General features: G+C 43.4%; 1 protein-coding gene across 1 annotated transcript in view; it reads left to right on the top strand.

The window, feature by feature from the left end:
- Positions 1 to 13561, top strand: part of MXRA8 (matrix remodeling associated 8) — a 21141-nt gene extending 7580 nt beyond the window's left edge. The window contains exons 2-10 of the mRNA XM_009274175.1: positions 675 to 695; positions 1130 to 1438; positions 2023 to 2124; positions 3407 to 3865; positions 8120 to 8278; positions 9384 to 9414; positions 10407 to 10483; positions 12211 to 12288; positions 13178 to 13561. Coding sequence (XP_009272450.1) covers positions 675 to 695; positions 1130 to 1438; positions 2023 to 2124; positions 3407 to 3865; positions 8120 to 8278; positions 9384 to 9414; positions 10407 to 10483; positions 12211 to 12288; positions 13178 to 13203 — 1262 coding nt within the window. The 3' untranslated portion in view covers positions 13204 to 13561. The remainder of the gene's footprint in view (positions 1 to 674; positions 696 to 1129; positions 1439 to 2022; positions 2125 to 3406; positions 3866 to 8119; positions 8279 to 9383; positions 9415 to 10406; positions 10484 to 12210; positions 12289 to 13177) is intronic.
- The last annotated feature ends 11109 nt before the right edge of the window (positions 13562 to 24670 follow it).

Below are 24670 nucleotides of genomic sequence, written 5' to 3' on the forward strand. Positions count from 1 at the left end.
ACCTGATCTGGTTGAAGATGTCCCTGCCCACGGCAGGGGGGTTGGACTAGGTGACCTTTAGAGGTCCCTTCCAACCCAAACTATTCTATGATTCTATGAACTGTTCTTGCCCTGCTGTTTCTGCTGCCGCCTTGTTATTTATGCAGGACCAATATCAGATCCTAAGATAATACTGGTGCCTCCCTTCCCCCTGCCTGCTCCTGCCTCCTTGGGTTCTTGTTTTTGTCTTACACAACATTTGTTAAATAGTTTCCTCTTGGGCAGAAGAGGCCTTTCAGACAGTTTTGGTGGGTGATACATTGACAGATAGCTTTGGTGTAATGTTTGAATAGGATGGTGGAAAAAAACTCTGTGACTATAGATGGTATGAAATAAAGACTTCAACTGTATGAAATTCAGTTGCAGGCTGAGCGTATCCCACATTGCTCTTAAGCTTAAGTTTGTTGGGTCAGGCACTGTCTTTTGCTGTAAGCGTACAGTGTCTGCTGCAACATGGACCAACCAAGGTCTGAGCCTCTGGGCGTAACCACAATACACATGTTAAATAAGTGTATTAACAGAGAAGGGAGGAATAGATGGAATAATAACAGAGGAGGTGGCTGCTGACTATGAGTGTGTTTGTAGTTTTTTCTTCCTTTTGTTGTCAGTAACATTCTTTTTTTCTGCTTTGACAGGTTCTGTTTATTTATATTCAGGTGAGTGACATTTTTGTAATCTGCCTGTTTTTGTGATCATGAGAAGAAATGAGAGGGACCCTGATTTCATGACATGTGATGGGGGTTTCATTGCTAACTTCCATAGGCGTGAACCATGCATCCCATGAACTAGTGTCTCTGAACTTTGATTAAACTGGGGATTAGGATTAGGAAGGGTAGGTAGGACAGGTCAAATCTACGATCCTGATAACAGACATCATAGACATCGCTTTCATTGAATGAAATCAGTGTTTTTAAGTGGCTTTCTATTGTATTTCTCCATGAGAGAGCTCTATGTTGGTCTTGAAAGTTACTTTATTTTGGGTGGAAGGTGTGCAGAGATTCTAGGACAGGTCTGAGTCCTACTCCAGTGTCGTCTTCGCATGCCATTAATCTGGTAACTCTGTTTTTTGTTCTTTGCTCCTGGCTCTCAGTCCCAGCTGATGCCTCAAACCCAGACAGTGTTGTAGTGTCAGTGTTAAATATCAGTGCTACATTGGGGTCACAGGCTGTCCTGCCCTGCAAGAGTTATCGCATGGTGTGGACCCAGGATCGTCTGAATGACCGCCAGCGTGTAGTCCACTGGGACGTGTACAGCAACTATTATGGAGATAACAAGATGGAGAGGCTATGTGACATGTACTCAGCTGGAGATCAGCGTGTATACAGCTCCTACAACCAAGGGAGGATATTCATGCCCCAGAATGCATTTACAGATGGCAACTTCTCCTTGGTGATCAAAGGTACTAAACAGCATCTTTTCTCCCTGTGCTATCTGCAAAATAGAGGATTCATGACTAAATTAACTTTGTGTTTTTCAGTGAAAACGGCTATTTTACAGAGCATTTTCTATAAATAAATAAATATCAGTCTAATGAGGTTAATGAGGTTCTCTGAAGCACTGGCAATAGTGTTTTATTTCCCTTTGAAACAGTCCCATTTTAAAAGAGAACTGGTAACAACTCATTGCCTGAAAGTCACTTGGGCTTCTTGTGGACCTTTGACTGTATTTCAGTTCCTGAACTATAAACCCAAGATTGTCATTCTTCCTATGCCTGCTCTTAGCTTAACTTAAATCGGCTTTCTTTTTCCGTCTGTTAATACAAATACATTCCATGCAACAGCAAATAAACTGAACAAATTATTATATTAAGTGAGATGATTCTTCTCTGTTTAGCCCACCCTGGTGATAAGGATGGGTTAGAACCAAGTTATATACAGGCCCTTTTGCATCCATACAAGCATTTGGGAACGAGTATAAATGACAAAAGTAATCATTGTCTCAGCCTAAAACACTCAACTTCCCCTCTCTTCCCTGTTGTACTAGATGTTGCAGAGAGTGATGAAGGCACATATTCTTGTAATCTTCACCATCACTACTGCCACTTATACGAAACTGTGAAAATCCAACTAGCTATCACCAAGAAAGGTAGGTGTGGCAGACAGTTTGCTGTTCCTTTCTGCAAGGGGCCTGGTCTGGCAACTGGAGTCCAGCGGCCACCAGGACTCTGTTGAATTCACAGTGGGGCTTGTGTGCTGATTCACGGTAGGCCTTGCATGCTGTTCTGCTACTGTCAGAGAAGAGCAGTGTGGATGCAGGGTTTTGCCTATGCCTTCTCAGTTGCAGGTTCAGGGCACAGATGCCACAAGAGGCTTGGAAAGCATCAGGAGGCAGTGGTGCTCACTATGCTGTTTGCTATCAGATTCCCTGAGTTTCAGAAACTTTATTCAATGTGTGTTATTTATGAACCTTTCTCCTTTCTTGGCATGTGCCAAACGATGCATGGAGCCTGTTAAGTTAAATGTTTACTCTAGGCAGCCCAATTAGCTAACTGTCCTGTTACTGCTCCAGCAGTAGAACATCCTTAGTAACAATCCATCATCAGTCAGGTTAGCCACAAAGATCTGCCTTGCACATTGGTTGGTGAGCTTACCCTGAGACACCTGTAGTTAAAAAGCCTCCTCAAGTTACCACACCTTAACTCCAGCTCTAAAAGCAAGCTTCTAAGGGGCTGTTGGCAACTGCAGTGTGTGCCACCCATGCCACACATGCATCACTACTGTGTCATTTAAATAGACTTTTGTATAATGCTCAAGTGAAGTTACTGGGGCTGACTGTGCTGGGAAGTTGTTGAAGGGCTGATTGGATAGTAGAGAAGTGCATCTCTTCTGCTGCTGTTCTCCCAGCTTCTATGCAATAAAAACACCCAGGCAGGCCTGTGAGCCCCAGTCTGCTCATCTGTGTTTTGGTTCTTCTGTTATTCCTTTTCAAGAACAAAATACAGTGCTGCTTGAACTTCTCCGGTAATTAGGGCATTTGTGAGTAGAAGAGCATTTCCTGCTTGGAGAATTGGGATACAGCATATTGAAGACAAAATCTGTTGTTCTCGTTCCATTCTTAGTCTGTAGAGAGAATATACTTCCTGCTTTCTGAAGCAAGAGATTAACTCTCAGTTATAAGGAAAAGAAAGTGGTCTTGCTTAATGCACTGACCTAGGATGTAGAAGATAAAGGTGCATTTCTTTACTAACAGCTGAATTAAGTGTGAACAAGGCACACTACCCCTGTGGCACTTCAAGATCTTTGGAGGGGATGTGTTACAGGATTGCAGGGTCTGAGAGCAATCTTAGGTGTGCCTGGGTGTCCTTAAGCATAGGACAAGTATGTAAAGATGCACCAAGGTTGCACAACTTGTATTGTCTCCATTACAGCTGAAGATGCAAATCAGTACTGGGATGGGGAAAAGCCTGTGATTGTTGCCCTAAAAGGCAGCACAGTGATGCTCCCCTGTGTGAACCATAACCACATCTGGACCGAACGGCACAGTGAAGAGGAACAACAAGTGGTCCACTGGGACAGGCAGCCCCCAGGGGTTCCTCATGACCGGGCTGACCGCCTCATTGATCTGTACGCCTCTGGCGAGCGCCGTTCTTACGGACCTCTCTTCATTCGTCAGAAGATGAACATCACTGACACAGCCTTTGCCGTGGGTGACTTTTCCCTGCGGATTTCAGAGCTGGAAAGTGCAGATGAAGGCACTTACTCCTGCCACCTGCACCATCACTACTGTGGCCTGCATGAGCGCAGGATCTACCAAGTCTTCGTGACGGAGCCAGTGAGAGAGAAGAAGGTGGTGAACCTCACAACTCACAACATTGCCCCAGCCATAGGTAAGTGACCTTTGGAAGTGGTTCTCCTGATTGAAGAAGAGATAAGTATCTACAGTTGCACCTTTGAGTTCTAAAGAGCTCAGTAAGTCACAGGACAGGAATATGACGTGTTACTCCGCATGATCACCTCAGGAGGCCTTTGCTCCAAATGCCAAAACGTTCTTGCCTTTTCTGTCCCTCCACAGTGGTCTGCAGGGATCACTTTAGCGCCAGCAGGAGGGAGCGTAGTCAAGGCAAACCTGTGCCCTGCAGAAGTACCATAGACACCACTGAAGTGAAGGTGCCATGTAGAGCAACACTGAGGTTTCCTCTATGAAGGTTTCTCACATTTGAGCCAGCGGCTGTTCCTGCCCTTAGGGTTACAAGAGTAGATGAGGTCTTGCCTCCCTCGCTACTAGTATATGGCTCTAGTGTATGGGCTTGGTTGTTTCTGAGCTATTTCCATTACATTGGTATACCCGGAGCTGCATGCGTAGCAGTACCGGTGAGGATCCTGTAGAGCTGCTTTAACGCTCTGCTGCACCAAAAGTGGAGTGTCCCACCCATCAGGGTTAATTACCCGGCTTGCAATGCTGTAGTGACATCATGTCCAGCTCCTGTTTTGTTTGCTCCAGGGCAATTCTGCAGCGTGTTCTGCTCTGCAATGCTGACATGCCCTACGGCAAACAAGCTGTTTTTCTAACAGACTCCCTTTCCTGATTGCTTTTATGGAACAGGAGAAGGTGTGGGGCGGGGGTCGATTCTGCTCTGCCTTTGCTGTTACAACATGCTCCTATTCTCACCAGTGTAGATCATCAGTGTTTCTCTCCCCTTTGCACTGGGTTTTAGGCTGTGCAAGATGCCAGATTGTGCAGGATCAAGCACCAGGAATTTTCTTCCACCCTTCACCTTTTTTTTTTTTTTTCTCCCTTAAACCAATTTTCACATTTTCCACTGCAGTGAGCTATCATCTGACAGCCTGTCCAAACTCAAAACCATCATGCTTAGTTCAGGCAGAAAAATAAAATAAAAATCCCAAGTTTAATTTTTTTTTTTAAGTCTTTTGGGTATAGCTCCTTATCAACATTTTAAAATATTCATTGTGGTTTAATATTTATTGGCTGCTTAATACAGAGTTTTGACATGCTTCATATATTTTTAAATAGGTCTATTCTTCTCTAGCAATTGGCTTTTTCAAGTCACAGAAACCTAAACCTCCCCCGGGACTAAGGTTGGTGTCCAGAAAACCCAGGGAGTACTAAAGAGAAGAGGCTGTTGGGGCTGAGCTGACATGGAGGCCAGGACGTACAAGTGTCAGTCTCCCTGCCCACGGCCCTTTTGCTGCCCTTGAGCCCTATCCAGATCACATTGTGGAGATGAAAACTAGATCTTGTTTTCAGAGTTGCCCACCCAGGAATTTATTCCTCTCTTTCCTGGATGTTGTCCTGCTTGTTCCTGAATAGTTACCTATCTACTCAGAAGTTAGGCAGAACCTACAAGTAATTTAACCTGCCTGGGATGTCTCAGTTTGGTAGTAGTGCCCTCAGTGCTGGAGGAACTTGCCTTCCTGAGAAAAGCCATTTTCACTGTCAAAAAGAACAGCCTTAGAAGAGCTTTGTCCCCTACGGACAGTGAACGCTCAGCTGGTCTGAGAGCATCACACACAAAAATGTGCTGAGTTGATGGGAATGTGAAAGAAGCTGAGACACCCGGAGTGCCTTTTTCAAACCCACTGCTATGAGGAGCCTGCTGGAACATGCCCTATTTGTGTGTAGCAGGAAAGGCTGAGATATTGCCCCATTCCATGAAAAACTGTATAGAACTCTTCTGGGGATATAACATAAAGCCAAAATGAAACATAGGGAGATAACAAAAGGAAAGCAATGAGCTTTTTCAGCAAGCAGCTATAGTCTCTGGCATAGCTCCAAGGTGCGGAGCCATTTCCAGACAGGAAACTTCATCCTGTTTTGAATATAAGCATGAGCTCAATTCTGCTCTCACTCTCAGCAGTATAAATGTGGTGAATGACTACTAATTCAGTGCATTTTTACTCTGCGTTTGCTTTGGAGTAAGTGATTGAAGAATGGCATCTGTTGTGTCTCATGCTTATTGCTATACTATTCTCAATCCTTTGCCAGCCTTGAAAAGAAAATGGGCCACATACCCAGCAACTGTGAGCTCTCTTGGTAGAGAGCTCTCCATTTTTCCCAGCAGAAGAATCTGACCCTTGACAGTTTGGTAAAGTAATGTAAAGGCACCTCTGTTCTAACATTTTTCCCCCACCATTAAAACTTATTTTCCAGTAGTTAAGCCAGATCACGTGAGTGAATTGGAGGCAGATGGGCACACCATGTTGAGACATACTGAAAGATCAGATCTTGGTTACAGAATAAACCTTCATTGCGTTCACTTAAATTCTGATATAACACTAGGATGAGGAGGAGAGTCTGTTTTACCTTGGTGATACTATCCTAGGCGCTGCCATTATCTACTAGGTGCGATTGAATCAACCATTACTCTGTGCCTCAGTTTCCCCAATTATAAAATGGGATATATTCTACTGCCTTCCCAGTGATACACTTTGAAGTCCACCAGTGATACTTGTCATACTAGTGTTTTGACAAAGCATTTTTAATATTACTTGATTGAGTAAGCCAAGGAGACCCGAAGTTACTGAATCTCTGCTTCCACTGTTTGTTTTTACAGTGACCTCTCCAATGTTGACTAAAGTTTAACTCCACTCCTACCCTATCTTGCAGTATTGTGGGAAAGCAAAAAGCCAGGAATAGAATGCATTTGTTTGCTGACTTCTGGCTCAACAGCTGCTCCAGTGGCTACCATCTCATTATGGCAGCGGCTGAAGAAGCCCTTCACGATCCAGAGATTTGTTAAAGTAGAACTGTCACGTATACTGTTTGCAGCTTTGCAAGTGGGTTTTTTGGTTTGGTATTTTTTAGCTTAGCAGTGGTGAAAAACACATGCTAATTTTCAGCACTATAGCCAGCAAGCACACAGCATATAGCAATGCCAGTGAAAAGTGGAGTGTTGCTGGAGTGGAGCACTGGGCTACCAGAACAGAGGATATGCTAAAACCTCTCGATTTTCTAGGACTGCTGTTAGCATTAGCAAATGATCATCTCTGGTTTCAATGTGTTTATTTCAATCCACTGTCGTCTGATTTGATTTTATTGTTGGTGGGTTGGTGTTTTTAAATGCTGGAAACAAACTACCCGACAAACTGGAACCAGTCACTATGCCAGCAGTTCCAAAAACGTCAACATTTCTCACATTAGAACACATCTGTTAAATGGTACTGTGGCTTTTGGGATATTTTCTCCCATCTTTCCCCTTATTCCCCTGACTAATTTACAGGGTAGAACTCCCAAGAGAATGGTAGGCCAGAACTCTGTCCTGGTTCTTGCCTGGTGCTCTGTGAATGTTCCCTGTTAGGGGGAGAAGGTGTCACTTTCAGCTCTGTTTGGAAGAGAAAAGCCTTCCCCAGCACAGTGTGTCTTATGGGTTTGCTGTCTGTGCTTGGGCTGGATTTGTCCACTCCTCTGACTATGGCAAGCAGAGAAGTCGCTTCCTCTTTATATGTGTAAAACATTGACCTATTTATTTGAGATCTACAAAAATGTTCCACATAAGAGTTTTGAGTTACCCTTCCCTGTGCTGTGGAACTGAAATGCTGCTGCACCCACAAATGGAATGGAATCTTGGCTTTTCTTTGCGGGTTTTTATTTTATTTATTTTATTGATTTTTATTTTATTTAAAAGGAAACTCATTCTTTGGCATTGAAAATTCCTCCCACTCTGTAAATTATAACCCTTGGCAGGGAGGAGCTGCTTCATACTTCAGCTGTCTGGAGCCGAAGCAACGTGGTGTGTGTGTTGTAAGGGACCCAGAGGCGCGTTGTGTTACCCTGCAGAAAGACTTGGGGCTGTCTAGTGTGGCTTCTTTCTGGGCTTCCCCTCTGCAGTAAACAAGAACACACTGATAGCCAGGCAGCAGCAAGGGAATGTGCAACAGTCATTGTTAATACTTCATGCTCCTGGGAAGTATAATGGTCTTGTGAAGAGCACAGGCATCTTCCGTCTGACAAAGGTGCAGTATGTTGTAAATTAGGCAGCCATTTGCCCTTTACTTAATGCAGTTCAGAGGAGTTTCTCACTGAACATGCTTTTCGGGCCCACATATGGGCGCATGTGTGAATGTGCTTTGCTTTGGATGCAAATTACAATTATCAGCCTGTTCTCCTTTTCCTTTGCCATCAGATCCAAATGTTGTCAGGGGCCACAATGTAATAAATGTCATCATCCCTGAGAGCCGGGTGCACTTCTTCCAGCAGCTGGGCTACATCCTGGCAACTCTGCTGCTCTTCATTGTCCTCCTCATCATCGTTGTCCTCATCACCCGCAAGCGCCGGCAGAGAGGTAAGTGCTGGAAAAGACCGACCCTGTAGTGCTTATAAGGATATCTCATGACAGGAGAGCTGATTCTGCAAATAATTGCTGCAAAGCACAATGCTGAAGGCAGTGACCCTCTTCTGGAAAACCAGCAAGCTACGCAGTGGGGAGTCTTTGCAGGTGCTGATGCCAAGAGAGATTCATTAGTGTGGTGTAAAAATTTCCATGCCTTGATTTGCTGAGTTGCTCTGTTGTAAGCGAGAAGAAAATTAGAACCGCTAGATAGTTGCTTTTTACAAGTGGAATTTATTTAGAGCAGAAGGCCCACATGCATCCCTTAGGAGCTAAGGTGTCTAAGTCCTTGCTGGACTCCCTGTGCTGGGTGACTCTTTGTGTGCAATTAGATAAATGAACACTGAGATCTTTTGGTGACTTCCACACAAATAGTTTTGGATGCCACACAAAAAGCAAATACCAGGGAATTTCTGTCTTCTGGTGTGTTGTTTGGAGTACCACATTCATCCTTATTTACGTGTCAGGGGATTAGCACCAACACAAAATGGGGCTATCTCCACTGACTTAAGTGGAGTTACTTTGCAATCACAGAGGGGACAGACTCCTGGCCCTGGCCTTTGAATGGAAAAGAGGAGCCTGAAATCATCACTCCTTGCAGGGTGGGGTGAGACAGGAGTGTAGTTACATGCCTGGCACGTGGGAGGCTGATGAAAACCAGCATCTGTAGCACATGATGGATGCAGGCCCAAGCAATGAGCTGGGGATGGGAAAGTGCAGCACCAGGACACATGAGATGACAGGTGTGGTTAATATTTTTGTAATAAATGGGAGGTGGAAAGAAATTAAATACGGCAATTGCTGTAGTTTCTCATGGCTGGTCATCTATAGATCTGGGAAAACCACTGGAAAGCTGGTGAGTAAAGGAAAGGGAAGCTCCCTGTGGCAGTGGAACACGCATGAATTCTTGTGTATTGGAGGGATTGTGAAAGTGATCTTTGTAAGCATCACAATAAGGAACACTGTGAATAAGTATTAGGTGTTATTGTTATCACTGTTATCTGGGAGGGGTTGGTTGGATTGGAAACGACTGCTCATTCTGTTTCTTCTCCCTGTTTAGGTTATGAATACAATGTGAAGAAATATGGAGAGTAAGTATAATTACAGGGTCTACTCTCTATGATTAGAATACATAAAAATGAACTTATGGGCCCCAACCCTCAGTTGTCATTAAGAGCCTAAAACAGCTGAGGATCTGGTTAGTACGAGTACAGCCATGTAAAGCATAGACTGTTTGATAGAGTTTATTCATTGCTTTCCATCAATTCTTCTGCAGCTTTACACTCTAGTCATTATTAGTGTAATGTTCCCAGGAATATACACTTGCATAATGATTGCATGCGAGGGAGTGACTTCCATGCTGTCAAAATACAGGAGGAGAGAATGGTTTGTAGGGATGATTTGGCAATTGCATTTCCTCTCATTATACTTTGGGAACTGATTCACAGATCATGTTTCTGTGAGATGTCATTAGGAGTTAGTGGTAGAGGCGTAATGCACAGATCTACTGTAAACACTACTGTGAGATTGGGGCCAAGATTGTGTAGCTGGGTTCCTTTATGTTTTATTATATATTATTAAAGTGGAAGAGATGGGGAAGTTCCAGTACAGATTGGGTCCTCATTCTTCTAAGCTCTGGACAAACACATGGGGGAAAAAAGAGCCAGCTAGCCAGAGATCTCAAGGTGTTAATAGAAAAGGCAGTGAAAGGGAGAGAGAGGAGAACCGGATTCACTAGTAAGCAGTATGACCTTCTGAAATCCGATAGGTTAGGGGCAAAGACAGGAAAAGTACCCATGTACAAGGGCTGCCAATGGTGTTATCTATCTGTCATGCTTTCTCCAGGGAAGCCTTGTAGAAACTGGAAAGGATTCTGTACGGATTGCTGTGAAAATCACCAGTATTTAATAGAGAATGAAATCTCCTATGGATTTTTTCAGCTTTTCTCCAGATATATAGCAAATAAACACTGTAAATGAAATTCTCTAAAGTAGCATTAGAAAAGCTATTGTAAAAAAGTGTGAAAGGGAGCCGTTATTGAAGGATGTGACAATACCATTTTTCACTGTTATTCCTTTTTCAGGAAGGATGTAAATCTTAAAGAATTTACAGTCGACACAACAGATCTGACTCAATACAAAAGTGAAGACATCAGGCTGGGTATGCATCAACTAGCAACCATTCTCCAAACCAGGTCAAAACTCGTTATAACTGAGGATTTTCTAATGGCATTTAGATGCCCATTTTGAAATGACTTAACCTCCTGATTTTAAATGGCAACTTTGAGAATCTCAACCCACAAGTCAGTGCAAGCAGGGGGACTGCAGCTGGAGAGGGCAGTCCTGACTTTTGAGTTTAACTAGAGGCTGATTGGTGAGGTTGGTCAGTAATGAGGCACGGCTTCTTTTGTTTCACCGGGCTGCTTTGACGTACACCTGAAAGCCAAATTCAAGTGAGTGCAATACAATGTGGAATGAGATCAAGACAACATCTAGGGAAGAGGATTCCTCAAGTTTAAGCAGTTTGTTTAGGGAAGAGGATCAACAAGGCAGTTCTCTAGAATCTCCTGTCCAAGAAACTAAAAGCATTTGTCAATATGAATATCATCATTCTACAGTACATAAAAACTAGCTCGAAGTGAGTGATCTGGAGAAAAAAATTAGATCAACATTCTTTAGTACTAACTACTGACCTTATCATCTCTCTTGAAAGTGGGTATGAACTGTAGTTGAAGTGGGGGTAAAGAGAAGTCATGAGTTAGCCGAGTTCATTGCCTCCACCTTCTATTGAAGCCAGTTTGGTTTAACTTTCTACAATTTCATCCTCCCTGGATGTCAAATCATTTAGTGAACAGTTTGGCCTTCTATCAAGATCTGTGATAGCAATTAGGACAAATAAACTTGGGGAACATGATAGGAAGAAAATGTGCAACAAAGGTCTTAGAATACAAAAGATAGAAAATACAAAAAACACTGGAACTCATGATAACATGAAACATACTGAAAAGAGGGGAAGGAAGCTAATCTCACTGGTGATCTGTGAAAGTATTTTTGCTGGGATATGTAGGACTGACTCGGGGAGCTTATAACATTCCTGAAGATGGATGCTTGAAGGTGCAGCCTTGAGTTTATTGTGTCAGTAATCGATCAGGGGTGTCTTCTTGCTTGGACTTGGAGTGGATTGTCTGTAAAGCAAAAATGATCCTCTTGTCTGCACTACCCTGAGATTCCTGAAGACTTGCCATGATGCCAAGTTCATACCTGCTGCAACTTGTTGTATGTCAGTGAACATGTTGATAAACCAGGAAACAATTGAGTCTGTCCCTTTTTTTTTCCTCTGTGCACCCCCAGTAAAGGTACAACCTTTAAAAGAACAAGCTGACAAACTTTAGGTCCCAAGCTACAGAATTGCTGTAAGGGGCCCTATAAACAAGAGGTAGATACAAAATCTGAAGGAAAGAACAAAGGGGTTGCAGAGGGTGGGTTGCAAACCAGGACAGCAGCAAGTACCAATTCTTCTCTGTATGTCTCAGGAGAGCTCCCGGGTGAGCAAATTCTTTGAGTAACTGCATCAGTCACCTTCAGGTGAGCTTCGCATAGATAATCCAGAGCTTTTTGTTACATGCTGGAAGAATCTGTGGTACCTACGAGGAGCAGGAAACTGAAGTATGCATAACTGATTAGTGCCAGGGGCAAAAATTAAGTTGTAGCAGCTTTCCTTTTCCTGCTGAGTGGCTGAGTAACTCCATGAGTTACTCCTAGAGATCTGGAGATGCCAGGCCTAGAGTGCTTCAAGGAAGGACTGAACACATGTGCGCCCTGCCTGTAAAGCTTTGGGGTTTTTTAATGTTCTAATGGCTGTCTGAATTGTACTCCTCCCTTACACAGATTACAAAAACAACATCCTGAAGGAGAAGGCTGAGCAAGCCAGAAGCTTCCCAGCAAAGAACATTGATTTAGACAAAGGTAATAATGACCTGCCTCACCCTAATTGGTGGCTGTATGAACCTTCTGGTGGGTTGAAGGAGGGAGGAGGGAAGAACAGTTTAGCAGTGAGCTGACCAAACCACAGCTGAATGAGGAATGATAAACATCATGACAAATGACAGCAGGAATGAGAAGCTAGTTCCCTTCCTATCCTTTCATCATGGAGCCACAAGATGCAAGTAGTGATTAGGCTTTTAAAAACCTTTGGCGTGGCACAAATAGAATTTTTCTTTATTGGAAAAAGAATGCCTTGCAGGGCTGGAATAGTGCATTCTGTACTGTAACCTCAGAGGGAGATGTATCTCAAAAATGTCCTGGCATGGTGTTTGAGAAAACACTGTGCAGAAGAGAGTGTTTTGAGTTGAATTAATTTATGGGTAATGGGCAGTAACTTCGTTCATCCAACAAAAGCAAACAGCTCTCCCTCCCTAGGGGCTGAATCTCCTTTTGCTTATCCAGTATTAATCCTGAGTATTACATCTCAGTTTGTAGAGTCACACTTATGTCAAGCAGTGCTTGTAAGAAGTTGTTAGGTTCTATTAATCCTTTCGTATGAATTTAGAATACAATAAATGTGACTGAAATTATATCAAGAAGGGAATGGTCTGGAGAGTCCATGAGTTGCCTTAGACCTGCTGTTCTTGATGGAGTTCTCATGATATTTTTGCTTACGTTCTGCGGAGGTGATCTGTGCAATAATTTATGCACAGTATATCTCACTGTGGGCTTTATGAATAGAATATTGGGAACATGGTTGACTGCAAATGGTCACTTGTCACTGTATAGCTAAGTCCATATTACGGCGTGCTGCTTTGGATGGTTTGAAAACCCTCTTCAGGTACTGACCTCCATTTCAATTTGCTTTCAGATTTCAGGAAGGAATATTGTAAATGAAGACATACCCAAGCTGCTGGCTGGACCAGAAGCTTCAATCAAAGATAGATAAATGGAAGAGAGATGCCTTTTCTTAATATCGTGTCCTTCCAGTTACCATAGATTTTTTTTCACGTAGACTTTCTCCCCACTAAGCACAAGGGTATTTGCAAATGCTTCTTGAAAGAGTTAGACCGTCTGTCTTGTGTGCACTTATGATGGGTTTGGGTTGCCTTTTCTTCTTCTGTTCTCCCAGTCCTCCATTCCCCTTTTCTTTCTTGATATTATTGTTGGTTTTATGCATCAATGATTTTTATGAGCTGAATCAGCAGACCTTTTGCTTTGATGTTACTGCTTTAAATAAACCAACCTGCATCACTAATCTTGAGCCATCATTATATCAGGCATTTTTCCATGAAGTGTATTCATCAGAAAAATAATAGCAAAGCCTGATTGTGATCTCTCATAGGCTGGCATAAATCAGGAGGAGCAGTATTGTCACATAGCACTTTACATATTCCAGGTGAAGTACAAAGAGTACACCCCTTCACAAATGACAATGTAAATACCTCATTTTATGAATGGGGAAATGCCAATATCCTCATTTTACGGGGAAAAGGGAGGCACACAAATGACCAAGGGTAGGGTTGGGATCAGCTCCAAAGAGCTCTGGAAGCCTAACTCTGTATTTCTCACTCTAAGCTTGTTTGTTGATTTGTTTTTGTTTCAGTGCAGACCAAATCAAATTTGGCATGAGCAGACACTTTCAGCTGAAGTTGATGGAGTTACAGTGCTGTAATACCAGTCTCAGTTAGATCAGAACCAGAAATATTATGGAGAGGGCTAAACTCCTGTGTGGAATGTGGAATGTGATTTTCCTGCAGTCCTTGGGTGGATCCAGGCCACACAGAGCCTGTGTGCACATCAAAACAAGGTATGATTACAGCACAGGTAGACAGATTGTTAAAAGGAATAGCTTCTCACAAACAGACCATGAGGAACAAGAGTAACAACACACTCCACTAAAGAGCCTGTCAGGAATTTTCATGGGCCAGGGTCTCAGAAGGGGAGTCGAGGAGGGAGATGAGTCCATTCTTACGGAGTTTGGCATTGTTTTGGGGAGCGGATACCTGAGATAGCGGGGCTGTGGGCTGAAGGGGAGTTCTACATATGAACAGCGTGTCAGGTGGGGATGTCCAAAAGTTGGAAGTCAGTAATTCAGTGTTGTAATCCAAGCAAGTTAAAGCATCAGAAAAGCCAGAGAATACTAATAGTTCTACACAGCTCCTCTGACTACTTGGGATATTCTGTGGCACTGTTCCCAAACCAGGCACACTTGTGGTCCTTGGGGCGCAGAAGAAAAGGTCTTTCCTGCTGTTGTGAGCATGATGACAGTGGCTTGTGTTCTTGTTGTGTAAGGGTGAAGGTGGCCAAGGATTGCCAGCCTACTCTTTGGTGGTCTGAAGAGAATGGCAGAGGGAGGGATTGCGCATGGGCTTGGTGACTTAATGGAACTGGGGTAGACTCTCCAGGATGCTGTGGGTGGTGGAAGTGTGAAGAGGAGCTTGTGTGGAACTACTGTGAGGGTGAGGGAGGATGTGAGGGTGATGGTGTGGTGTCACTGTTGAAGTAGTGCTCTGCTTGCAACTGGTATCTCAGCCTGGATTTCTTCCTGGGGATGGAGAATTCTGAGGTCTTTGCCAGTGATGAAGTAGCTGTGGTTCAAGGAAAGCATCTCAGTCTACCAGCTAAACAGTTGGGAATGTGACCTGCTGCCTAGTATGGTATGTGTCCTGGCTGTTGTTTTAGCCACCCTCGCCACTGATCTGGGAACATGTCAGTGCCATCTAATAGGGGCACAAGTTTGGTCAAACCAGAAAGAGATGTTGTCATGGCTGGGTGAAGCTGCCCACTGCAGGAGCACATGTACTGTAAGGGTCCAGTGCTGTTTTGGGAGCTATCCAATGCTACGGGCCTCCCTAGTGTAGGAATCAATTTCAAGTCCCATACCTTTCTTTCCACCCCTGCCAACCTGGGTGTCTTGTCTGACTGATGACAAAGTTCTTAGACATCTAAATCCCATTTCAGCCCCGCTCTCCCTCCTCCCACAAACACCACTGGTCTCTGCCGTTGTGTGACGGGGTTCAGTACGACTCTTAGCAACTCAGAGGTAGTCACTGGGTGTGATGGTTGCAGAGTTGCAGCTACTTACACTGAAGCTGAGCTCAGCTCCCTAGTTCTGCCAAAAGTGTGGTGAGTAAGGCCTCCTATGTACCAGAAGGAACTGTATTGTCTATTCAGAAGCTAGGACGTCAGTACTTCAATGCACACTTTTTATAGGAGTGGAAAATGAACCATGTCAATTTTTACAGGTATTAATACTTTTCTCTGTTAGCGAGGACTATGTTAAAGAATAAGTATATTGGGGACCCTTATTTTTAATGCCTTTAAATATTAAAAATATTAATAATAGAATATAACAGTAGAGGTGGAGGCGAGCCTTCCTAGGCTACAGCTGGGCAGATCCTTATCTTTTAGTTTGCTTCACTCTTCCATTGCTCTCTGGACAGTTTTTGTGATTTGCGATTAACTGCTTTTATCTTCACTTAAGATTCACCCCTAGAAAAGTGCTCAGATTGGGCAGACCCATGGCTAGTGGAGAGGAGGGTCTGGGGTTGGGCCCAAGTCCCTATTTGCCTGCCCTTCCCCCAAAGTAGACAGCCATTCTTCGGCTGCCTTTGGCTGGACCTGAGTGAAACCCAAGCCGCATTCCTGCAGGTGCATAAGGCTGCACTGGTTATTCCATCAGGGTGGCACGGTCTCAAGTAATTGTCATTAATGTCTTTCTCCCTCCCTTTCATGTCTGTGAGTCAAAGGTTGGAGATCTTTACTTGCCAGTTCAAATTGCTTAGCATACCTCATATAGACACCAGCTCAAAGTGGGGTTACTCATAAACTCCAGAGGCATTTAAATATTTTATTTGACTTCTAGGCTGCAAAATAGCTTAAGGGAAAAAAATTTAATATGTTCTCTGAAACAAGCACTAGGAAGAGCTTTATGAGTTCCCCATCCTTGCTTTGATCACCAGTTTGAATTTGGTAATGGTCAGACACGCCAGTATAACCCTAGACTGATCAAGATGGGAGTCCAAGTTGAGATTATGGCCCTTTTTCCTTCAGGAGAGGCATGTGTTGTGTAATTGGACTCATGATCAGAACAGTGGTTTTCAAAAGCAGCCTGCCACATCCAGTATGTAATTTAGTATGTTAAAATTCTGGCTGAAAGAGATCCAGGCAAGACCGGATAACCAGTTGTGTTTTCAAACTGTTGAAAAAAGAGAGAAAACTGAACACTAAACTGAAGAGTTTTGTTTGTTCGTTTATTTCCTAGTACAGAGGAATTATCAAAGGCTATTTGCCCTTAAATACTGGTGAGAAGCCATTTGGGTCCTTCACATATGCACTTTGTATTCTGTCAGTCTTTGGCATTGGCATGAAGTCTGTGTAGCTCATATTGCACATGAAAATGGGAAGGGTTGACTTGCAATTAACCACTAGGCTAGGGGCAGGACCACTGTTTTCTGTTCCCACTCTGCCATAGACTCAGAGCAATTCTGGGCAGGTTGGTTTTCTCTCTCTTTCTCTCATCTCAGCCTTTCTTTCCCTAATATGGGACAGTAACTTGCCTCTCATGGAGAAACGATTTTTTTAATGTGTGTAGCACTTTGGTAAATGTGCTTTGCCTGAGTTATTTGAAGTGGTGTTCTTACTGTACTAATGGAATGCTGCATCTTGATAAACTACTTTACCTGTCGCTTTGCAGGCTCTCGGCAGGCTTTGCCTCATTATAGTCTCCTTGGTTTCCTGAGACATGCATTTTATGTTGTTAGTTCAAATAATAATAAGCCCTAATATTTTTATACCAATTATTTCTCAGTGAGTACTCTAGCTCAACGAGGGCAGAGAAATGAAAGTCTCTTTTAGGGTAATGTATGGAATGTAAGGCCTTGTTGTGGAACAAGGAAAGGGTGTATGGCAGTGACCTTAAAGGGGTTAAAACTGAGACTAGAACTAGAGCCCCCTTTTCAGCTCTGTGCACGCTCTGCTTCCTCTCAAGACTGAGAGGAGGACTTGTTCCATAAAGCTTGGGTTTTTTCTTTGTTGTAACAGATTAATTTTCGTTATTGTTACTTAACTTTTACCATTTATCATTGTTGTGTAACTCTCCTAGCATTTAAGAAATAAAGGAGAATATAATGGAGTTTCAAGTTAAGGTTGATTTTATTTCTTGCTCTTTGGAGATGCTATCTAAGCTGTTAGCCAGCATTAGCTAATTCTTCCCAATAGCTGTGCAGTGTGTTTCATCCCGGAGCATCCTAAAGTGCTTGACAGAGTGCAGATTGGATGCAATAAGTTGTTCCAGTGATTTCAGTATGGTTTCCACATGGGACATCATCATTTGACTTGGTCATGGGGCCCACAGACAAGTTTTAGCTCTCCAAAAGTGTTGTATAATGAACAGAACTGTGGCTGTAGATGGAGTTCAAACCATCTATCAGAGATGAAGGCTGGCAGCTCCTTCATAGCACATAATTCTGCAGGTCCAGACGGGAAGATAACATATCCTGCTGGAATAGTTAACTGCACAGTTTTATACTTTGCTCCCAGCCCAAATTCCTCTTTTCATTGCAGAACTAACACCTTGCAAAGTTCCTGCTGCACATTCTGCTCTTGGAGGGCTTCCACCCACTGAGTAGTATCCCAGCTGGCGTGACAGAGTTCTTCCAGGGACACTGGTGGAAACAGCTTGTATTGCTGCTTGGACAGTGCAGGGTGCAGGTGCAAGAATTTGAAGGATCAAAGCAGGAAATGAAACTAAAAAGTGGTAAAGAAGTGTATTTAGCAAACTAGATTATTGACCAGCTTGTCTAGCTCTGGTGAAAGTATTATCTTCTCTCTTACCTGGTTGGAGATCATACTACAGCCAGTCTCCTGCCATTTCATACCATCTCTTCACTGGGGTGAATTGCCCTGTGATGGCTGCTTGTGCTTTCTCAGATAACCAGAGAGGAAAAAAAAGCCAAACAGGTTAAAAGGGTTGGGAGATGAAGACGGTGAGAAGTGGATAGGGAGTAGTTTCTTCTCATTGGGCTCTGCTGTTGCTGAGAATGAACGATGAGTTCTTGAGCAGGTGGAGCCAGGGGCCACGTACAATAAAGATCTCATCCAAAGTACCCTTTCTGGTACTGTTGTGGGACTTTACTGGTCAGTCACTGCTATAACCTGTAAGTGAGATTCTTCAGGGTGAGGAGAAGCCAAATTTGAACTACTGAAAAAGAGATACTTTGGGCAAAGCGAGATCATCCTGGAGCTGGTGCCAGTCCCACTGGGAACATCTGACTCAACAGCATTTTTCTAAGATTTAAACTTACTTTTTTTTTTTCCTTAAATGCCACAGGCAAACTAGAGCACCATGCGATTAAAAAAAAAAGTCTTCAAATTATGCTGTCCACGCTGGGAGCCAGAGATACCACCATTTTGCTGGACTGAGGCGACACATACTGGATTGGATTTCTATATTTGTTCTTTGTTGGGGGAATATGGAGCTTGAATGGAATTTTTCTGAGGGCTTCAGAAATACAAATGCAGTGTTTGCAGGCCTGTTTATTTGTACTTGCCTGACACTATGCATGTACAAATTGCCTGGTTCCCTCTCGAACCCAATGTGCCTTTTTTTTTTTTCCTACCATGGGGGAGCCTGCAAAAAAGGCAGCTGCAATTACGCACTTACCTTGAAGAGTGAGGTCTTACTGCGTAGCCTTAGCTAGTGCTGGGTGTCATTAATGCTTTAAGCCCTGTTCCTTTCTGCTGGTACACTGGGTCTCTGCTGGCAGACTCCAGCCAACAACTCCACTGTTGGTTATTTGTTGCTGGGGCATCTTATTACTCTTCTCTGTCTCTGTAGACAATGGGTCTGATTTTCCAGGAAAGCAGATGGGAACAAGGAAAAGCTAATTTAGCAACCACAGGGCCTGCTTTGCAGACCATTGAAATTAAATGTTTTCATTGTCTTCAACTTGACTGAAATGGAAGTCCAGATTGTCCCCATTTCCTTTCTGCTTCCCAGTCTGGGGAGAGTCTTACCAGTGGAGAGTGACTTGCTTGTCATTAACAGAACAAATTTCTGAGGGGAAGAAGAAACACTGGGAACCTGAGAGAAGTAGGATAAAGATCTGAATAGACATTCCTAGGCAAAAAACTCCCCTGTTTCCTAGAGGTCAAGTTTTTAAATGTTTATGTGGCCCTCTGCAGATCAGCTGCTCTGAAGACAATTGCTGCAGGGAAGTTTTTCAAGTGTGGCTCCCCCTTTTAAAAATGTGCTGCAGCTGCTAAGAAGAGGTAGGAGAACCAGAAAATGGCTGAGGAAAGAAAATAGATTGAGTCATGATGAGTAGGAGCCGGGATTGACCCATTAAACTCATTGATGAGGTGTGCATCGCATGATGGCACTGCCAAAAGTGTGTGTGTGCAATAGTGACTGGTTCTCCATGATTGATGCTAAGAAGACTCCAGAAAAAGTGTGGGAGTGCTGAGTTTTCATAGCTGGAGTACTGATGTTCTAACCCACAGTGTTTTGTGTATGTGGTTCAGCAACAAGGGAGGTCTTGCCTGGAAGGCATCGCTTCTTCCCTTCACAGTCAGAGCTTTTTGCCCAGACAACAGAGGGTCTCATGAAAATTTCCCTCTGAAGACCCATCTACAGCAAACGCATGATGGAGAAAGAGGTACTTCGTCAAAAACAGCTTGATGTCACTCAATGATTTGAAGTGCTCAACCTGTTGCCTTTTGCAATAACATTTCACGTCTTTGCAGACTCATCTCCACTGTTTTGATTGTTGCTTTAAAGTACAGTTGAGTTCCAAGACAGAAGTTAGCAGCATTTCTGCAGCAGGGGTAGGGAGGTTGATGCCATTCTGTATGAGTACCTGATTTTCACTTGAAGTTTGCTGTTACTGGGAGACCTTGAAAGGACAGGAACATAGTTTGTTCAGTGTGGTAATTCTTCCATCACTACAGGATCACACTGAGATGCATCAGACTTTTGGTAGCAGTAACTGAACAGTCGTCAATAGACTCAAGTTAGATGAAAAAGAGACCGAAATTGGAGGAGACACTCTTCATTCCTATGAATCCCATAAGTTGTGTGCATCTGCTAACAACGTTGGTTAATGTTTTCCATTACATTCTTCTCATTTCTTTTTAGCGGTCCCTGTGGAGCACCAACATGAATGTTGCCCTCTATTCTTCTCTTCCCCCCCCTTCCCGTGAAGTACACAGTGCCTCATTCCTACAGACCTGTGGGGCAATATCCCTCCATAACAGACATTCCTCAGTTAAGAGGGTTTTAGGAAATGTCACTGAAAATACCCTCTGTCATTTTCCCCCCAGGTTTATTTGTATTTGAATCCAGTGGCAATGAAAGCCCTGGGGAGCTTTGCCCAGGAGGCTGGGAGCAGATTGCTGGACTGCAAGTCTTTTGCCTCCCTCTAGCGTTTGATGTCTTTATTTTCTTGTAAACTATCGGGACTGAGTTCTGCCATGACCTGACTGTGCCCAGGGTCCGCTGCACAGACAGGAAGAATAAAAGGAAAAAAACCTTGCAGATCTTTTAGACCAGATCCATGAGTAGTGTAAACTGACTTGGATTGCATCCTGCTGACGTATACCAGCTTGGGAGCCAGCCTACAGCATCTTAATTTTAAGCACGTCCAAACTGTGTGGTTGCAGTTATATCTTTCTGCTTCTCTCTTTCTTTTAGGATCGTTTCCATATTTAGTTCTTATTCTGCATTGATGCTAATCTTGCCTGTGTGAATTGGTAGAATGAGATGGAATCTTTGCCCCAGAGGTGAAGAGCAGCTGTATAACTTGCCTGTTTGAATGTGCTGAAAACAGTTCCTGTGTGGTTCGTTCAGACACCAGCTTCTGATACATCCCTTCAATGATAAAAGTCCAAAATCCATTTCTCCTTTTATGTTTAAACAATGGTGATTTGGGGGAAAATCCTTAAGCGAAGGAATGTATAATGAGGAATAATAAGGATTAGTCCCACTGATGGGACTCAATACTTTGGCAACCCAGATTTTGTGTTTCTAGGTCACTACTGTGATTCCAATCTGGAATGAATCTTCCCTGGCTAATGGGTGTCATCAGTTTAGTTTCTAATACATCCGTGCTACTGGCCTCCTTGTAGGTGCCATCAGTCCTACAAGTGGCGTGGAGAGCTGGCAGTAAATGATGGCAAGCGTGCAGTGATGCTTACCACATTGATCCTGCTGTGTTGCTGAAACAAATGAAAACAGAAGTCTTCATTTCCCAGGGTTGACTATCCAAATGAAAGTACTCATAGCCAAACCTGATTTCGTTGACATGAGTGGCAAAACTGCGACTGACTCTTGAGAAGAAATAATCCTCCAAGTAAAAGATAATTTTGTTCTTTTACAAACACATTCTGGCAGGTGGATTAAAAATACCCATGAAATCTCAGAGTGGGTCCCAAGTCACAGCTTTGGTGTGAGAGTGCTCAGAGCTTTGGTTTTCTTTTTGTCATATCTCTTTAAACAAATACTTATTTGCTAAGCAGCCAGAGTGTGATGAGCTTTTTGAATTCACTGAGACAAGCAACAACCATCACTATAATTCAAAGGAAGGCTTTTTTAAAAGGGCTTGCTTATTCTCTGTGTGGTAATGAAGTGCATTGCTGAATAAATGAAGAAAAGGGTGAGCAGCTTTTATGCCTCAGGACACTATCTGCTCCCTGCAGGAGTCAGCAAGACTATTTGCTCTATCACGGAGAGCACAGCACTAATAGCAAGACATTTTATGCCTTATATTTATTTTCCACTGAAGCGTTAAGGCCTGAACTCCGCAAGAAGCAAGATACTAGCCCTGATGGACCAGTGGTTTGCTAAGGTGGTGTATTCTGTGTTCCTACATCTGCTCTTTAATTGGATTAGCTTGTGGTTTGACTGTAACATCAAAGTGGGTTATCTCCTCTCTTCTGTGCTTTATGGGGACACAGAAAGCTTTTTGTGAGTCATAGATCCAGTCTTATCAAGTCTGTTCCAAGGTAGTCATCTGACAATTACACAACTCATTATATTTGCAGTTGTCAAAAGTAAAAGCAAAGCTAATAGAGCGAGAACAGAGCTCTGCAGATTTAGTCTTTGTGTGGATACCGCCTGGGTCTCTGAGGAATTCAGGAGGTCATTAAGTATGAACTGAAGAGACCAAAGGGTTGGATGTTAATATTTTACCTGAGTTTCATACCGCAAAAACTACATAAAGCTCAGTATCTCAGAAAATATAGCTGGTACTAGAGTTACCTTATAGTCCTGCCAAAGGAAGCCTTCCCCATTCTTGCTCAGAGATTCTTGTGTGTGGTAGAATTGGTGGATTCATGGCATACTTTCCGTACCGAGTACTCAGGTGCTTGCAGAACCATAGCATGTGTCTGTGCACACATGCAGGACAGAAAGTTGAATGCATAGTTTTACAGAAATCTTCAATACTTTATGCCTTACTCTATCAGAATTCCAAAATTGAAACTGAGAAACGACTAACAATCAGTGGCTACCACTCTTGGGAAGTAATCTTTGAAGTGTACTAAGTTGGTCATTCCTGACTTAAAACAGTACCAAATCACTAGTTACATGATGAAGACTAAGGCCATACCTTTACGTTGCTGTTTATCTTACCTTGTTTTTTGATCATATAGGTATTCAAGTTTAGCAGTGATGAGTGGTATGAATGTCAGCAGATGAGCAAATCAGTGGAGTTCAAGAACCCCAGTGAATGCGATTTTTGTAATTGCTTCACTATGCTAGAAATGACAGCAGACAGTTGATGATGTTTTGGTTTCTCAATATTGTTAAATCTTGTTGAGTTGTGGATTAACCGTGCCATTGGTAGAGAGGTGCCCAGATCTGGCTCTGTGTGGGAGAATTTGGCTCTGGAAGCGGTATCGCAGCGTTCATGTGGTCGTGTGCTGGTGGGAACTAGTAATGATTAAACTTTCAGAAAATTGAAAATAATAAATAGCAACATTAACGGACCTTTTGGCAGCCTCTAGCAAAATTGGCTCCTCTGTTTCATGCTGGTAGAAAAATCATTCCAGTGCCACAGGTAATTCAGTCACCGAGCTGTGATTTACCCCTTCACAGGAAGCAGCTGAATATTCCGAGAAGTGAATGTCCTCTTTCTTTGAAAGTGAAAGAGAATGTCATTAGCTTGGGATTTTCCCAAAGAAGTATTTTTAATGAACAAAAGATTCCTTGAGACCTAAGCACACTGTTCTGAAATCTTCATTTTCTGGCTGTCATTTTTGGGGATTTCTAGAAAGAAAGCTGAACTCTTCCCAAATACATCACCTGCAAAACATGGCGCTCTAAAGATTTTTCTCTGGACTCTGTGCTCCAAAACATACCTCTCTCACCCGGCAGCATTGAACAGTGACTCTTGCTGTTCTGTGAAATTCAAGTGATGATAGGTCTAAAGCTTGCTCTGTGCCAAGCACTTCAATGGGCTCTGTGCCCAACAGGCTTCCATTGAAGCAGCTATTAAAAGCAATTTCTTCTGAGCCACGCATGTGTCTCTGCTCTCTTATTAGCATAAGCTGCGGAGAAGCCAACTGCACTGTGGAAAATTTCATGATCTGCAGAGAATCCGTGAGCTCATTGCTTAAACAGAACCCATCTCAATTCTCATGAAACACAAAGGGCACCGGTCTGCCGGGGAAGGGGAGTCCGAATTCTTGAGATACCTGAAGTGCAGTAGTCTGCCTGCCATTATAATGCTGTGAGTTACGTTAGTCAGTTCTCTGCCCTGCCCATCTCAAATAATACACTGGAGAGAATGTATCTTGCATCTTGTAGAGACTGCTGAGTTAGAACAGAAAGCTTTACTAGCCGAATATATGTATGGTAACGTACCTCCCTTTTCCTGCTGCCATGTGGATAAGGACGCTGACCACCTTTGTACAATGCCTAGGTGTCTGTAGCTGGAAAGTGTTTACTAATTCCTAGAAGGAGAAAATAAGGAGAGAGCTGCAAGGGGACTAACAGTGTTTATACAACCCTTTGGGAATGTTTACTGGGACGGCAAGTGTTTTTCTTAGGCCAAAGACTGTGATGCTTATACAAACAGAGCATCTCGTGTGCGTTGCACCCGGATAAATCACTGCCAACGTCAGCGGTACCCAAAGTAGCATTTGTGCACCTAAGCAGTTTGAACGTGAAAGACGCTTTTCACGGCAGGGAGCGAGCGCTTAGCACCTTCGCTCTTGCTAGTTGTTCCCTCGGAAAGGACGGGACCGGCGCGATGCGGTTGCTAGAATCGGCGCTGCCGGCTCTCCCGGAGAGGCACGAAGCAGCAGGGCTGTTCCTCCCCGCCCGCTTGCTAACCGCAGGTTCCCAGGCATGGCGTCCCGC

This window comes from Aptenodytes forsteri, unplaced genomic scaffold, assembly GCF_000699145.1.
Source record: "Aptenodytes forsteri isolate BGI_AS27 unplaced genomic scaffold, ASM69914v1 Scaffold16, whole genome shotgun sequence".
Classification (NCBI taxonomy): Eukaryota; Metazoa; Chordata; class Aves; order Sphenisciformes; family Spheniscidae; genus Aptenodytes; species Aptenodytes forsteri.